This window comes from Sciurus carolinensis, chromosome 3 (genome assembly GCF_902686445.1).
Source record: "Sciurus carolinensis chromosome 3, mSciCar1.2, whole genome shotgun sequence".
Classification (NCBI taxonomy): Eukaryota; Metazoa; Chordata; class Mammalia; order Rodentia; family Sciuridae; genus Sciurus; species Sciurus carolinensis.
Window position 1 is genome coordinate 33,866,358 of NC_062215.1, and position 17,412 is coordinate 33,883,769.

Below are 17,412 nucleotides of genomic sequence, written 5' to 3' on the forward strand. Positions count from 1 at the left end.
CACCCCAGCCCACATTATTGGCTTCAGATGTTTGTTTCAGTACCTATTCCTAAGATCTTGATGGAGGGAAATAGTTGAGGGTTCAGGAGTAGGAGGCACAAGTTCAGATGGCTTGTGAGGATTTAGAGAATGCCCAGGGGAGCAGTCAATCAGAGGCACAAGGTAGAAGCACCTCCAAGGAGAAACATGGAAGGAAGAGCAGCCATGAGATTGAGGCTGAGGTGGAAGAACATGGTGAAACCATGATCTTGCAGGAGAAAGCAGCTGAAGGCCACACCAAGGAACAGGGTTAGCAGTCAAAAGTAATAGTGTTTGCATTTGACATCTGGAAGCTGCCCATACTTTTGCTATTCAAGATCCCAGTTGTGATAAATGATATTCATGAGGCCTTGCCAGAAAGCCTTGTAGCTCTTCCATTCCTCGGGTGGATCTGTATTGTATCAGTGGATCCAGCAATACAATTAGAAATCCATGTCTTTGGTCTGCTGTAGCTTCATCCAACTGTGTAGAATCCCATTTACTCAGTTGTACTTGGATGCTTGTTATGCTGTCTCTTTTCATGGAGGAACTAAGGAATAATTTATTTATTTTTATTAGTACCAGGGATTGCACCCTGCAGGGCTTAACTACTGAGTCACATCCCCAGCCCTTTTTAAAATGTTTCGAGATAGGATTTTGCTAAGTTGCTGAGGCTGGCTTTGAACTTTTAATTCTCCTGCCTCCACCTCCCTGAGCTGCTGGGATTACAGGTGTGTACCACTGTGCCCAGCTCAAAGGAATCTTGCAAGGTGGTTATAGGGTAGGAGCTCTTAGGACATTCTGGGAATCATGTCTACTAGATTACTCATTGTCTCTTCTTTAGCCACTCACAGGAAAATTTCAGAAAATTTGTATCCTGAGCAACCAGTGTGTTTTTATTTCATAGGAAATGATAAACCTTGTAAATTTTGATTTAATCAGTCCCTGTCCCTGCTCTGGTGACTGGGAGCTCAAAGCCAAGTGTAACTTCATTGATTATTTAGCAACTTAACAATATACATGTCTATGTCCAAACTCTCCTTTTGTTTTTAATTTTACTCCCCATCCTAATTTCTTTTTTTTTTTTTGCGGTGCTGGGGATTGAACCCAGGGCCTTGTGCTTGCAAGGCAAGCACTCTACCAACTGAGCTATATCTCCAGCTCTCTTCCCCCATCCTAATTTCTTTATTTTAAATCTTATTGTGTTATATGTGATTTTATAATTAATCTCAAATACTTTGAGTTCTCTTTCTTTCTTTTTCTTTTTTTGGTATAGGAATTGGACCCACATCCCTAGCCCTTTTAATTTTGTTTTGAGACAGGTTCTCACCGTGTTGCCTAGGCTGGCCTTGAACTTGCCATTCTCCTGCCTCAGCCTCCTGAGTTGCTTGGATTAAAGCCATATGCCACCATCCATATTTTAAAAATTGAAATTGTAGACAAACCTGAAGTAATATCTGATCTGTTTGATAGCCAGTTAGCAATAGCTACTTCCGATATCAAGTAAATGTCATGCAAGTTGCAGGGGAACTGCCTCTTATATGCAGATGTTCTAACAAATGCAAGTCTCACATGGAGCCCTCCTCAGGTGAAGTGTCAAACTAAGGATCCCATAGTAAATACATTCCTCTGCGAACAGATGTTGCAAAAGCATGTTAGCATCTGTCTCTGAATGGCCTCTGTAAGGTTGGCATGGTCTATGACCTTTCTAAAATCAAGGCCTTATCAAAATGAAGGTTGGTGGATGGATACTTTGCTCTGGGGCAGGATTGCAGATTTCAGTTGGCAGGCATCATTACACACGGAACCAGGACTTTAAAGAGTAGAAGGAATCCTAGAGATCATGTAGGATTATTGTCTGACAGATAATCCCCCTGAAATCAAGACTAGACCCTGTATCCAAGTTTGAGATGAATGGTTGGCTTTGTTTTTCAGGGAGAATGCCTCCTTGACAGTTCAGGTTAGTTTTATTATCAGCTAGATGGATTTGAAGTACCACCTGGGTCAGTGCTATAAAAGGTATCTATAAAATGATGATATTGATTTTTTTTTTTTTTTCCTGTGTATCTTGCACATCAGCTTGTGGCAGTTTTAATAGGGGATTTTCAAAGAAGTTTTCAACAGTGAGGCCCCATCCTGAGATTAGCAGTGTCAGTATAGACCCCATGGGTAACTTGTCTGATGCACCAAGTGATGGAGTGTTCTGTTGTTTGGAATGACAGCAATAATATCAGGTCCCCAGTTAAGCCACAAAGGCCTACTTAAACCACAATGCATCTTTAAGTGGATTAGTTTAGGCCCTAACCTCCTAACCACCATGAATCAACCTGGGGCACAGGAACAGTGTTCCCTTTGGTTGCGTGAACAGGAACAGCTCCTTCACCATTTCTCCCTTGCTGGGAAGGATGGTTGTAGCTAATCAAGGTTACTGAATAGTGACCAGGTGCCAGGTGCAGTGTTTGAATGCCTTGCTTGCATTATCATTTGATTCTCTTGTCTCCTTCAGGAGGTAGACACTGTTGTTATCTCCTTTCAGGCTGTTTGCCCAGTGGTAATGCAGCTAATGAGAAGAACCCAGACTCAATCCAAGTTCATCTGCCTCTAGATCCTGCGCTGATGACTACACTGCTGTCCACTCTTCCTGTGTGGCAGATCAGAGATCCTGGGTCTTTGCTGCCTTCTTTGGGTTCTGGATTCTGGCAAAATTAGGCTGGGTAAGGAGGACAACTCTGTTGGCTTAAAGGCCTTCCACAGGCATTCCATCTCTTGTTCTTTTTTCTGATTTCCAGTCTCAGAAATGGCTTGCCAGCTCACTTTCCACTGCCACCACTGTGCATCCGTGCTTCTCACATTCCTCACGGATGGTTGGACAGAACATGGGTACTCAGTCATGGTTCTGCCTTCCAGATTACAGGTGTGCGCCACTGTGCCCGACTGATGCTGCTGTTTTATTTATTTTTTAACATAGACTCAGTGATGTAAAGAACAGGTATGGATGCCAATGACAGATCTTTAATCAACATCCAGGGTTTAAAAGTTCTTCTGTAAGCTAGTGTACAACTGTAATCCCTGCAGCTTTGGAGGCTGAGACAGGAGGATCGCAAGTTCAAAGCCATCCTCAGCAATTTAGGGAAGCCTTTAAGTAACTTAGCAAGATCCTGTCTCAAAATTTAAATAAAAAACGTGAAAGGCTGGGGATGTGACTCCGTGGTTAAGTGCCCAGGGTTCAATCCTTGGTACAAGAAAGAAAATGGGGAAAAATGTCATCTGTGGTCCAGAAAAATCATGATTTTTTCCTGGGCACAGGACTGAGTGGAAGGTGTGAGGGGAGAATTGGATTTGATGGAGGCTATGGACCCAGGGTGACTTTGCCTCCTTCTTCATTACATGGGAGGGACAGGAGGGGACCTCTTTCATGTGCGGTAGGTGGTGCAGGTAGGTGGACTGATCTAGCCACCAGTCCAGTAAGAAGCAGAGGAAATTCAGTTCAGTGATGGTGTTTAATGACTACTGAGCTCGGGGGTACATAAAGGACCACGTGACCCCTCTAGTAGAAAATGCAGAAGCAGAAAAAGAGAATTCCAATAGGCTTAAGCTAGAGGTAAACAGAGAAGGGGCCATTGAGCCAATGCTGAGGTGACATTTGAACTGAGTCTTTCTTAAAATATTTTATAGTTGTTGATAGACACAATATCTTTATTTATTTTTATGTGGTGCTAAGGATTGAACCCAGTGCCTCATGCATGCAAGGAAAGCACTCTACCACTGAGCTACTGCCCTAGCCCATGAGTCTTTTTTTAAAAACTTGTTCTTTTTAGATATACATGATAGCAGGGTATATTTTGGCATATTATACATATATGGGGTGCAACCTATTACAATTTTGATCCCATTCTTGTGGTTGAACATGATATGGAGTTACCACTGGTTCTGTATTTATATATGAGCATAGGATAGTTATGTCTGACTCATTCCACTGTCTTTCCTATGCTCATACCCACTCCCTTCCCTTCATTCCCCTTTGTCTAATCCAGTGAACTTCTGCACTTCCCCTCCCTACCCTCTGTTGTTGTGGGTTAGCATCCACATATCAGAGAGAACATTTGACCTTTAGTTTTTTGGGACTGACTTATTTCACTTAGCATGATAGTCTCCAGTTCCATCCATTTACCAGTAAATACCATAATTTCATTCTTCTTTCTGGCTAAGTAATAGCCCACTGTGTATATGTACCACATTTTCTTTATCCATTCATCTGTTGAAGGGCACCTATGAGCTGAGTCTTAGTGAACAAGTGAGGGTCTGGAGAGGAGAGATGAGAAGGTTGTATCACACTGGGGGCGAGGCATTAACAAAACCATGGGCGTGTGAATATAAGTGTGGCGTCATGGGGGAACTATGAAGAGCTTTTTCCCAGTTGCCCAAATCCTAAATACTTATAAGAGAGTTCTTGACACATGGTCAACTGTTAATGTCAGTTCAGTAAGTAGAGTATAGAATATAAGGTATAGATGAGATGAGATGAGGCTGGGAACATATACTTGGAATTTACTGTATGGTTACTACATGCCAGTCACACATGCTGAGTACTATGTATCTCTTAATTTAGTTAATCCTCACAAGAGCCTTATCTAGTAGATATCATTGACCTAATTGAGATCCAGAGAGGTTAAGTAATTTCTTCAAGGTTTACATAGCTAATAAATGATGGGGCTGGGATTTGAAACTGCTTCCAGGTTTTTGCTTTGTTAGCCTCTGCCCTGTAATTGGCTTTCTGAAGGCCATGAGAGTTATGACACCGTCAGATCTGCTTTCAGAATAGACAACAGTGTCTAAAATGCAGAGGGTGGATTTGAGGAGAAAGGCTTAGGAGCTTGTCAGGGCTGTATAAATCAGAGAACATGGCCACCAATGAAGCCAACTGTTGGAAGGACCTTCATCGCAACACACCCCATGTGTCTTTCAGTGTTATAACTACCTGGCCTCACCTTGAAAAGGTAATTCTAGGTTTGGGGAGATGCAGTCTGAATGGCACCATCTTGTAGGGTGCTTCAATTCAGAATAAAGGGTCCCAGTGGAAGCAGCAGACCGCCCATTCCACTGGGTTGAATCTAGCTACACACAGGCTTGTGGTTCAACTTGAAAGCAGGAAAGAAATGAGGCTTTGTTAAAGGACCCCACCCCAAACTCCTTGTCTGTTCAAACTCTCAGGGCTTCTTTTTTTTTTTTTTCTTTTTTTTCTTTTTAAGCAGTAGCAACTGTTTTGTGTTTCATTGGCCATTAAAAATAATAGCTGTGGCCGGGTATGGTGTTGCACGCATGCCCGTAATCCCAGCAGCTCGGGAGGCTGAGGCAGGAGGATTGCAAGTTCAAAGCCAACCTCATCAAAAGTGAGGTGCTAAGCAACTCAGTAAGACCCTGACTCTAAAATAAAATACAAAATAGGGCTGGGAATGTGGCTTAATGGTTGAGTGCCTGAGTTCAATCCCCAGTACAAAACAAATAATAATAGTGATAACTGTGATTTTGGTGTGTATTGTGTGCCAGACCTGAGTACTTCTGTTCTCTCATTTGATACTTAGCATCCTAAGTATCAAATAAATAATATAAATAATAAATCATACAAACTTTTTGGTATTATTTATTATTGTTGTTGTTGTTGTTGTTATTATTATTATTATTATTATTATTATTATTATTATCAGGTTTGGGAAGCTGAGGGTCACAGTGGTCACCTAACTTGCCAAAAGTCACCCAGCTAGAAAGGAGTAAGAATGGTTTGTGAGATGCCAGAGACCATTTCTATTCCAGTCTCTGCCTACTTTCTGCTAAAACACTCCTTGGAAACAGTGATGCAGAGGCACACCTTGGGGATGGCCTGATCAGTCTGGAGGAGTTGCTTCCTCTAGCGAGTTTCACATACCAAGTCAGTTTCTGTGGCTCTGTGTGATGGTCTGGCTTGGCTAACCCAGCACTCAGCTTCTTCATGGCTTGACTAAAAAATGCATACTTGCTGCCTTTCTCTCGCGGTGACACTCAGAAGGTTCCGTTCTAAGTTCCAGCTGGAACTGCAGCTCCTCGTGAAAAGAGCCTGTCTGTCAGGCAGGCCAGCCAGGTCCGGAGTGCACTCCCTGTGCATTTGGCTCTCGAGGTGGTGTATCTGAGATCTTTGTTTTTAATCACAATATTTCACGTTTTTTCTTTCCATGCTGAGCCAGCTGGGGGTGGTAGCAAATCTTTCTTTAATTTCCACTGTGATGGATTATTAGTTCACTTAAAATGCTGTTTAATTTGTACATGTGCTCTGAGGCTTTAAAATACTGAGTTAATTTGATTATTGTTGGAAATCAATTTGGACTCCATAAAATGCTGAACGAGTTGGATTCACGTAGCCCCTGGACCCTGTGGCCCCATCGACAGGGATCAAAGTTCAAAAATTAAAATGCTCTATAGACCTATACCCTTAATTCCTTCCTTAAAAAAAAAAAAAATCACCAATTTCATTTTCCTTTCTAAGAATCAATTCCAGGGGCTGAGGAGATAGCTCAGTCGGTAGAGTGCTTGCCTTATAAGCACAAGGCCCTGGGTTCGATCCCCAGCACCCAAAAAAAAAAAAAAAAAAAAAAGAATCAACTCCAACAAGCAGGTTTCTCAGTTTTCCCTTAGAAGAGAAGGAGGTCACAGGAGGTGGATATTCTTCAGTCTCTGGCTGAAAGATAATTTCTGTGATTCATCCTGCTCCTTCCTTTCTTCTTTATTCTCTTGTCTTTTTCAAGTTCAGAGCCATGGTGAACAGTGAGTGTGCATGTGTGTATGTTTGTGACACACTTAAATTTTTTTTCCTTATTTATTTATTTATCTCATTCATAAGGTTTATTCTATTTTTAAAATTTTAAAATTTTTTTACATTTTAAACATTTTTGTTCAAAACTTAGACACAAACTAAGACCCACATAAGCTAAGGACTACGCAAGGGTCAGGACCCTCAGTAACACTGTCTTCTACCTCCTACTAGGTTTTTAGGGACTATAATACACAGGGAGCTGATTATGATCCTCCTTCTGAAGGACTTACCTAAGGCTGTTTTACAGTCAAATTGTTTTTATATAAATTGGAATTACTCTAAAATAGTGATAAAATATATAGTGTAGTAATACATAAATCAATAACAGATTATTATCTATATAGAGGATTATATACTGATGCATAACTGTACATTCTATACTTGTTACCAAAATCTCAGTCCTTATTCCAGATGCCAATTCAATAATAAGGACATAGTTTTGAGAAAAAGTTAAAAGAAGGTTTTACTGTTCTTCTAGCAAAAGAGAAACACAGGATTGCCTTTCTTCCTCATTGTAGGCAGAATTATCTGTCCTTGATCCCACACTTACCAAAGGAACCAAGTAATTCAGACTTTGGGGACAGCATTAGAAGTTCTCAGAAATGACTATATCCCAAATTAACAAGTAAATTACAACTCTGGACAGAACATGTAGAATGTATCCTTTGAATTACCTCTTTACAAGCCTCATGTTCCCCTTGATAGGCAGAATCATAGCCTCTGAGACAGGAGTCCCCCTGTCCTCCCTAATCTCTCCCTCTCCCTAATCTGAAGGGAAACAGGATTACCTTTCTTCCCCTGACACAACTTATATTTTAAAAAATGAGTATGGGGGATTTAACCCAGGGGCAATTTACCACTGAGCACATCCCCAGCCCTCTATTTTGAGACAGGGTCTCATTAATTTACTTAGTTGCTAAGGCTGGCCTTGAACTTGCAATCCTCCTGTATCAGCCTCCTGAGTCACTGGGATTACAGGCATGTACCTCCATGCTTGACTGACACACTCACATTTATTACAGACTGTAAATGCTTATTCTGCAGAAAGTAGCCTTGAATAAGTTTTGGGATTCAGATTTGAAGTTGAGCATAACCAGAAACTTCTGCCTATGAACTTTTTTTTTGAGGTTTCCTACAGAAGAGAAGTGAGAAAAGGAATAATTCTACTCCAGGGAAATGCATAATTTAGAAGCTGTCTGCATGCATAAGAAAACAGACTCTGTAGCTGCTCTGTAAACGCAGAAAGGCAGCCAGGGTCATTGTTTCCCTTTCTTCCCTTGGTGTTTACATAAGACTGATGAGTCCTGTGCTCCCTACTGGGCAGCGGAGGCCACGACTTAGAAGCACTGGGCCTGGGGGAAGCCTGCTACTCACTGTTCTCTGCCTGTCTTCTCTGTTTCCTTACCCTAGCCCACTACCCCTTCCCTTCCTGGATATTCTGTCCTTCTTGACATATTGGAAAGGTTGAAGTTATTTCAGGAAAGCCCAAGCTGTGTGCCTGGCTCTTTCTACCACCTGTAACTCTTTGACTTCCAGTAGCACTGGTTTACTATAAGCTGTTTTGTCCATTTACCTCATGCTCAGGGGCTCTGGATCCAGGGGTTCATGTGTCTTCCAGCCCTGTGTCCTGTGATGACCAGGTCTAACTCTGAGGCCAAGGTGGGGGACTCCACCTCCATATCCTTCAAGTATTTCTTTAAGGTGTGAAATCGGTGTGACCTGACCTCACATCTGTAAGGGAGACTGAGCAGGGAGACATTATGCTCTGGCCTCTATAGGTCTGAATCCCTCCAACAGTCAGGCATCTCGTGTATAATCGGTCACCTTAGATGTGGAACCTGTGTGACTCAGGGCTGCAGAAGGGATGTGTTCTCACTGTGGGATGAGGGGTAGTGACCACTGTTGTCCTTCAGCCTACTGGTGGGCAGTGGTCTTCACCAGGCAGGAAAGTCCCAGGAGTATAATGGCTGTAGTGACTGCTGTGGTGGAAGGAGGCCAGGGCGGAGGGCAACTTCCCTTTGGAAGATTTAGGTTCCAGTGAGGTTTAGAGGAAAGAGAAGGCTATGAATTTGCAAGATTTCTCCTAAGTGTCCAGATGGATCCCAGACATAATCCAACAAGGAACATCTGATTTTGTTTGTATGTCCTGTCCCCCCCCCCCCATCTCTCTAAATAATTTTATCTTCAAAGCATGACGCAGGTGTTAATTAACACTCAGGGCTCTCCTGGGAGGTAGACAAGTGGGAACACCATCCCTGTCAGTGAAGTCCAGGGAATAGACAGGTGTCAAAGCCTCAGGTAGGTAAGCCACAGAGGAGCAGAGTGAGCCTCAGGCCTTGGGGGCTGTCTCCCTAGACATTTACTGGGACTAACCTGCTCACTTAGTTATTCTGGGAGCCACCCACTTCCTCAGTGTCCTTGTTTCCCAATAGAACAAAAGAACTCAGGTTATGGGAGGAGAGATGTTTGATATTGTGGGATGAATAATGGGAAATCTGAAGATTGGGGGAAATTTTTGGTAAAATTCACTATCACCATGATTTTCAGGTGAAGGAGTCTTTTAATGACATGGATTCACTCACTTGCTTTTGTTTTTTTAAAAAACGAACTGGGCATCTACTTTTGAGCAAGGTGTTGCAAAGGAAGTCACTGTTCCCAAAGGAGCTGGCAGGTCCTGCTGAATGGGAAGCTGGTCCTTTGTACCCTGTGCTCAATCCCTATGCAGAGGCTGGTATGGGGTTTGCTGCTCTGCAGGTGGTGGCTTCATATGTTGGAGCACTCCTGGCATCTGGAAATGGAAGGGAAATCCACACAGGAGTGTTGGATATAGTGAATCACTGGAGGGTGAATTCATCCAACCATTCACCTTGGTCTGCTCAGGAAATGGGACCCTCAGATATCCTTTCTCTGGAGCTGTAGGTAGCTCATCTTCAATCCTGGACTTTGCATGGGGACGATGATGCCAACTGGCTGGGTCACTGCTGGAAGTGCTGAGTTGATACTGAACCTCCAACTGTAGCACAGCAGCAGGTCTGGAGTGATTTCTTTCTCATGTGTTGGGCACCTTGGGCCCAGTTCAAGACATGGTGAGGGGACTAGTTTTATCCTGTGTTAGCCTTTCTCTGGGTGGCACGCAAACTCTACTTGCTTTATAGGAAGGCTTTCTCTATCAGCTAATGGTATTTTACTTGGTGCTGCAGGCTGCTGAGAACCAGCCCTTGACCTCTACTTGAGGGTCCTTCCTCTGAAGACGTCACCAGTGTGTGGAGCCTGCCCCACACCCACCCCCTGCCAAACCACGGCCTTTACCTGTGTCTTCCGGTGTTTCCCGTGCGACCCATCCTGTGGGAGTGCCTCGTGGGCTGGCCCAGAGCTCACCCCACGCTCAGCGGCGCCAATGGTGAAGATGACAAGATCCAAGACTTTCCAGGCGTATCTGCCCTCCTGCCACCGGACCTATAGCTGCATTCACTGCAGGGCTCACTTGGCCAATCATGATGAACTCATTTCCAAGGTACATGTTTCCCGCAGGCCTTTCTTGCCTACCCCCGGGGGAGGGCACATCTGCTAAGGTTGCAGAGGTTTATAAGCTCCACAAAGACACTGGGATATTCCTACTCCATTTTTTTGTACAGGGAGGGCTGACCCACATGACTGCCTCACTTCCCTGAGAAATTACTCAGAGGACAGAGTGGTGGTTTAATTTGTTATTTTGGAAATTAGATGTCATCCTTGTTGGAGGCTTTGGGGGCTGGCAGCTTGCAGGCCAGAAAGAGGATTGGAGCCTTATGCTCAGCTTGTTTGACTTAGTTGGCAGAACATGGTGAAGAGTGATTTCTACTTGGAAAGTGAATTCTAAGAGAGGTGGAGAGAAGAGGATCTTGGGTTTTAAAGGGTTTTGTTGTTCTCACCGTTTTTGCGTTGCTGGGGATTGAACCCAGGGCCTCACTCATGCTAGATGAGGGCTCTGCCATCCATCTGCATTGCCAACCCCTTTATAGTGGGGTTTATTGGCTAAGTTGAGAGAGCCCCTGACGAGCCCCAGGGGAAATTGTGAGAAGTTGTGAGACTGTGGCATTACTAACATGAGCGGCCTTTGGGGGGAAACAAAAGTGTCCTGCTGAAGAGATGATCTACTGGCTTAAGGGTACCTTTTGGGCTTATGCATAGAGTGACATTTGATCATAATTACAAGAAAGAACAGAACCTTGTTTTCCTTGAGGAACCTTGGCAACTGCTTCTGAAGTTGGGACTGGGGGTTAAGAAGAAATAAACCCAGCATTCCATTGTACGATTGAGGAACTGGACCCTTCAGGCAGCATTCTCATGGAGCTACCACTCTCCTGGACCTCCGTTCCCAGGGGAGGAAAAACAGGTTTTACTAGGCTGCTTGACAAAGAGAAAAAGATCGTGGGAGAATTCTCCCTTAAACTGCATCTCAGAACTTAGACTTCATGCCATTCAAATGAAAACAAACCAACCTTTATGCAGATCTAGACTAGGTTAAAAAAGAAAAGTAGTGCTGTGCATGGTAGCTTTTGCCTGTAATCTCAGTGAGTCAGGTGGCTGAGGAAGGAGGATCCCAAGTTCAAAGCCAATCTCAGTAACTTAGTGAGACTGTCTGAAAATTTAGAAGTGAAACAGGCTGGAGTTGTGGTTCAGTAATAGAATGCCCTGGGTTCAATTTCCAGTACCAAAAATAAAATTAGTGTTCCTGACCTATTTATAAGAACAGCTGGAAAAGGTGGCCTTGCTTTCTTTGCCTCTGGTTTAGTAGCCTTGGCCAGGCAGGAATGAGGGCTCCAGTCAACAGTTAGACCATTCCTGGCTAGCTGGCTGGTTTGAATAGGACAGGAAGAAGTCTGCCAGAATAACCAAGCCTGTGGTAGTGGAGGTTCTCAAATCAGGCCTAAGGACGGAGTTCCTTGTTCTCTGTGTATTCCTGAGTGTTTAGTTGCATGAGCTTGATGCCTGGAGCCCTCAAAGACCTACCTGGACTTTCACTCTGCCCCACTTTCCCTTCTTTGTGTTTCTGAGAATTATTCTCCTTTATTCTATTTATGTTTCAGCCAGCTTTTGGCCTTCCTTTTGTATCAACAAATCATCTTTTCTCAGGTTCTCTTTGAATTTGGGGGGAACCCTTTGTCAGGAAGTTTGGATGTGGGAGGCTTTGTCAGTGAGAGAAGAGAGCAGCCAGTCCTCTGGGCATTGGAAGTGGACCTGTGAACTTGTAGGGGAATTTCGAAGTTGTTCTTTTTTGGGGAAAAATTTCCAAAGAAAGTGTTTGCCTACATCTATTGGGAAGCTAAGGCATCATTTTAACACAAGGAAGAAGTGCTATGTATGACATTGAGGTACTGGTACAGTGCTTTTTAAATACCTGCTATGTACTAAAAACTGCTACTTGATACTTTATAAATGCTATCCCATTTAACCCTCATGAGAAGTCATATTTTATACTGATGGAGAAACTGAGACTCAAAAAGTTGTCCAGGATCTTGGATTGGACATTTGGAGAGGACAGAGTTATTACTTGGCACAGGTGTGCAGGAGGTATTTCTGGAAGAGGTGATTATTTGATTTGAACCTTGTGAGATGGGTAAAGTTTAATATATAGAGATAGTAATGACCTTCAAAGTTTATGTCTTATCTATTTGACCTGGTATACAGGGCCTTTAATGATCTGACAGAATCTAGCTTCTGAGGTAGTTTGTAGTTGAATGGAAGTAAGCAAAATTCCCTGAATGTGCAGGTAAGGAGTATTTCAGGCCCTTGGATCTCTGGCAAGAGCATTCCTCCCCCACCCCCCACCCCCCCCACACACACACTTCTCATGAGCTCTTTCTCACATCACTGGGCTGTGTCCTCTCAGCTGTAGTCTCCAGATCAGAACTTGACCTGTGGTAAGAGCTCAGCAAGTAATCCAATAAAAGGACGAATGGAGCTTGAGCATTGGGAGAAGACAAATAATGAGCAAAAAAGACTTCATTGGCCCTGTGTCCTCCATCCTGCCCCTTTTGGGGCAGAAAGGCTCATTCACAAGTCCAGGCCAAAGTCAGCAAAAGCTTTGGTTTCATTGGCTACAGCCATTGCACAGATGGGGTGCATTAGAGCTTGATGATTTAAAGAGTTGGTTGAAATGCCTGACTGGGGAAAGAGTGAGGGAACTGTGACTGGCGTTGCACAAAGATTCCTTTATTTCGCTCCACAGCCACCCCCAGCATTAAATAATCTATAGATTCTTATGCAGGTCCGCTTAATGGAAAGATCATTGCCCCAGCCCCCTCTTTGGAAAATAGGCCTTTCTTTTCTTTTCTTCTTCTTTTTTTTTTTTTTTCTCTCTTCCATTTAAGAAAGTTCAAGGAGTGAATGTCCCTCCTGTTCTCCCCTCTTGACTTAATCTCCTGTGTGGCTTCAGAATCTGCCTAGTGGGAGTTAGGGACTGGAAAGCAGATAGCTGGAGCTGGTGCAGAAATGCAATTAAATGATACTTTGTGCTTGCAATAGGGCCTGTAGTCTGAAAGCTTGATGTTTATTTGGAAAAAGGAAGAAGAAGGAGAAAAAACCTAAAAAAACAGTGAGTCTGCCTTCATTATAGAGAGGAAGGCACAGAGGTCCAAAGAACCAATGCTGTTGAGTATGTGGCCAACTGGCTGGGACAGTACAGACTTCAGACTCTCCTAGGCCTAAGCCTATGTGGAAATGTGTAATTGTAAGGATTTAAACAATTAGGATCTATGTTGCTTTGGTGGTAGAAAGAATCCTGCACTAGGCTTTCTCCCTTCCCAGCTTACTTCACTTTCCTGGAGGCCTAGTTACCTGCAGTCAACTGGTTGTCCAACCTGAGCCTCAGTTTCTCATTCATGAAATGAATAAAATAATATTTGCTGTGTTCAATGTGGTCTTAGTCCATTAGAACTGCTGTAATGTACTGTGAGGTGGGTGGCTTAGGAACAACAAAAGTTTGTTTCTCACAGCTGGGGAGTCAGGGTGTTGGCAGAGTTCGTGGCTATTGAGGGCTCACTTTTGGGTTCACAAATGGCTGCGTCTCAGTGATCTTACAGTGTAAGGCGTGAGGAATTTCTCTCTGGCCTCTTTATAAGGACACTAATCCTACTTAAGAGGGCTCTGCCCTCATGACCTAATAACGTCCCAAAGATCCTGTGTCCTAATACTGTCTTCTTGGGGGTTGGGATTTCAATATGAATTTGATGGGCCACAAACATCCAGACCATGGCACATGGATAGTAACTTACACTTACTATGTGCTCACCATGTGCCACTCAGTCCTATGCAGACACAGACCTTACTGGGGAGGGGAGCAATTTGCCTCCTTTGGTTGTTGTAAGGCTCAGATGAGATCATGGGTATGTGGGTGGGTGGTTTGCAAATTACAAAGTTCTGTGCAAACATAAAGTAGTCTGATTGCTTCTCTTGTCCTTACTGTCCCAAAAAAGGAGAGTGGATGGGTAGGTTGAAGGGGATTGTTCCTGCCTAACACCAAGAAGATTTAGATTAGCCAAGGTAGTTTTGCTTCAGAACCTGGAACATAGGATTTGGATAGGAGAAAGGGATAATAGACAGCTGAGTGTGTCGGTCTGGGGATGGAGCTCGGTGGTTTTGCACTTGCCCAATGCACCAGGCCCTGGGTTCAATCTCCAGCACCTCAAAACAACAACAAAAGCCAACTGTGTCTGTAGAATGGTAACATGGTCTTTACTCTGTATGAGGGTGGGGGAATAATTTTGAATTGACAGTAGAACTATCTAGAGAATGTGCTGAGGCGTCCAGCATCCTGCCATTTCTTTCTTAGCAGGTGTTGTGGTCCAAATGCTGGAGTGTTTGCAAGCAGAGGTATTTTGAGTTGGCATGAGGAATTACTCAGACTGTTGTCTTTTTCTTAATGGGGCCAGTCCCACTATAAAAATGTGCTTTGTTTATACAATAATAAGAGCTTCAATTGCACCAGTTAGTTGCTCTGAGTGAGAAAAATCTGAACCAGTGGTCACATCCTGGGACTTCACACAAAGCTTTGTGTGAAAATGTCTCTCTCTCTTCCCTTTCCTCCCTCTGCCAACCTGCACAGTGGAGTAGGCCATTTGGGGATGGTGAATTGAGTTAGTCCATCACAGATCCACTTTGGGGACTTGTGACTTCATTCCAAGACATAGATTGCTTTTGTCCAGGTCCTTGGAGAAAGACACTGTAGAGTAGATGGCAGGACAGGAGGAAGGAAGAAATACTTACCCTCCAATACTGTTTTGTTATTGTTACGCCAGATTTTTAGGTCAGATGATCTTTCTGGAAACAAACACAAGCTTCCCAGAATTTTAGATCATGTAGTCCAGTTTCTTCTTCATGAGGAAACAGGCCACGGGCAACTCAGTGATCAGCCCGAGGTCACACAGCCTCAGAGCCAGGAAATCCTACTGCACACCCTTCAACTGTGCTCTGTGTGAGGAGCTCTGACCTGACTTGCTTTTAAGATCTGGGCAATCCTACTGAAGTTGGGAACTTAGGAGGCAGGTTGTTTTTATTCCCTGTGGGGTTCCATTGGACTTACAGTGGTGGCATTTTGGTTTTCTCTTCCTGCCTAGAGATTAGATGCAGTGTTGCTTTGAGAAGAGAGGCAGGGGGTCAGATATTCTGAAACCTCCTATTGATCTGGTAGCTGCCAAAAGGCCAGCTCTCCCCTCAGTTTCCCACCTTTCCCTGAGCCAGTGATTCCCCAAAAGATCTGTACACCCAGTGCAACGGCTTAGAAGTAGCGGACACTGCTGGGCATGGTGATACATGCCTAAAATCCCAGTGACTGGGGAGGCTGAGGCAAGAGGATTACAAGTTCAAAGCCAGCCTCAGCAACTTAGTGAGATCCTGTCTCAATAAAAAATAAAAAGGGATGGGGATGTAGCTCAGTGCTTCAAAAGCACTCTGGGTTCAATCCCCCAGTACCCCACCACCCCCGTCTCCCCAAAAAAAGGTGCCACAGAGAGGTGATGGTGAGGAAGTATAGCGATGATCACCAACAGTTGACCCGTCAGGACACTGCTTTCTTTCTAGTAATTCCTACTGCCTACCAATGTGCTTTAATGTACAACAAAACTGCTCTCTAAAATATTGATGTCCTGAACACTTCACGTAAGGAATAAGCAAAGGAACAGAATTTCCAAAACTTCCCTCATTTTTTTTTTTTCTAGGTACATGGGAAATGTTTTTTGGGGCAGTGGGTTACATTAGTGTTAGCAACTGCTTGTCACATCTTACAGCATAAGTCATAAGGAATACATACAATGTAAGATGTGGCTCTTAAAGGTAATTATCCCATGAGCTCATCTAACTTGGAAAGCATTGAACTCTAATTTTATTAATTGAGAGAGTAACTTTTATCTGATGGATATGTGATATGCTGAGTTTTATTAAAACTGTACTTGAATAAAATTAATATTTCTATTTTAACAACAGGAAAAAAGTAGGAATGCATGTAAACTCATGTCTCTTACAAAAGTTAACATTTTGTTTCTAGAATAGTAGGACCCAGGCTCTAGCAGAGTAACAGATTCTCAGAAACAGGTTGAGAACAGCTGTTCTGTATGACCCATTTAATAGTTGGTGCCTTTGCTGCTTTGCCGTTGAACAAACTGTGGGCCTTGTGCATGCTAGGCCTGGGTTCTACCACTGAGCTACACACCCAACCCTGAATGGCAGTGTTTCTGAAGTGGCATTTCTGAGATTCAACAAAGAAAGAAGTAATGAATTATGAAAGAGTCTGACGTAACCCAGTAAGTCTAGTTTCAAAACACATCTACCAATTTGGCTTTGTAAAGAGAATCATTTTTCCTATGCAGAATTACTTCTTTTCCTCAAGTATTTGACATTTGAAATCCCTGTCTCCTGCTAATGAAGTGTCAGGACTTCCATATTCCTCCAAAACTGTTGACCACCCAGGAAGGTGTGATGGGGAACCAAGTTGCACAGAAAATCTCGAACCAAGGGATGTGGTTAGATTACAGTGTTTCTTGATAAGAAGAAACTCTGTAAATTGTAAAATACAGTATTTTATGGTATCTTCCTTCCACAGAGACAGAGATTTAACCAATTCAGGGTGAGATGAGCCATAAATGAGGCTGGTATAATTTGTATAGCATAGATGATCCACAGGGGGACCCTTTTAGCCAGATCTCAGGGGGTGTGCAGGTGATGGCAGTGGGGAACTGTGCCTATTCTTGCTCTTTCATCTCACTTGCTTTATTCTGACTTTGCACAAATACTAAATACATGTGAGTATTCTCTCTTTGTGTATATAGCACTGTGCTAGATATTAGGAATGAGGGAGTCTCAGTCTGGGGTCTGTGGATTGACTTCAAGTGAAATTTGAGTATGGTTCTATGTGCCTGTATGTTTTTCTAAGAAAGGTTCTGTAGCTTTCATCAGGGTCTCAAAGTTGCTCCTTCAACAAACAGGAAACCAACTACACCTTAAGATCTGTCTGTCTGAAAAATGAGGTTTGGGGAATCCTTGGAAGAATCTATGCCTGGAAGCATGAACCTGGA

General features: G+C 43.4%; 1 protein-coding gene across 10 annotated transcripts in view; it reads left to right on the plus strand.

Moving 5' to 3' along the window:
- The window catches only part of Ypel2 (yippee like 2), a 62,087-nt gene that overhangs the window by 13,314 nt on the left and 31,361 nt on the right, over nucleotides 1–17,412 (plus strand). For 9 of the 10 annotated variants that reach the window (XR_007107739.1, XR_007107741.1, XR_007107740.1 and 6 more), the window contains exon 2: nucleotides 10,063–10,376. Coding sequence is in view for 1 of the 10 variants with exons in the window: in XM_047545396.1 (XP_047401352.1) it covers nucleotides 10,260–10,376 (117 nt within the window). In the remaining 9 variants the exon portion in view is untranslated. Of the gene's footprint in view, nucleotides 1–2,554; nucleotides 2,733–10,062; nucleotides 10,377–17,412 lie in introns of all 10 variants that reach the window. The other variant, XM_047545396.1, reaches the window with a different exon arrangement.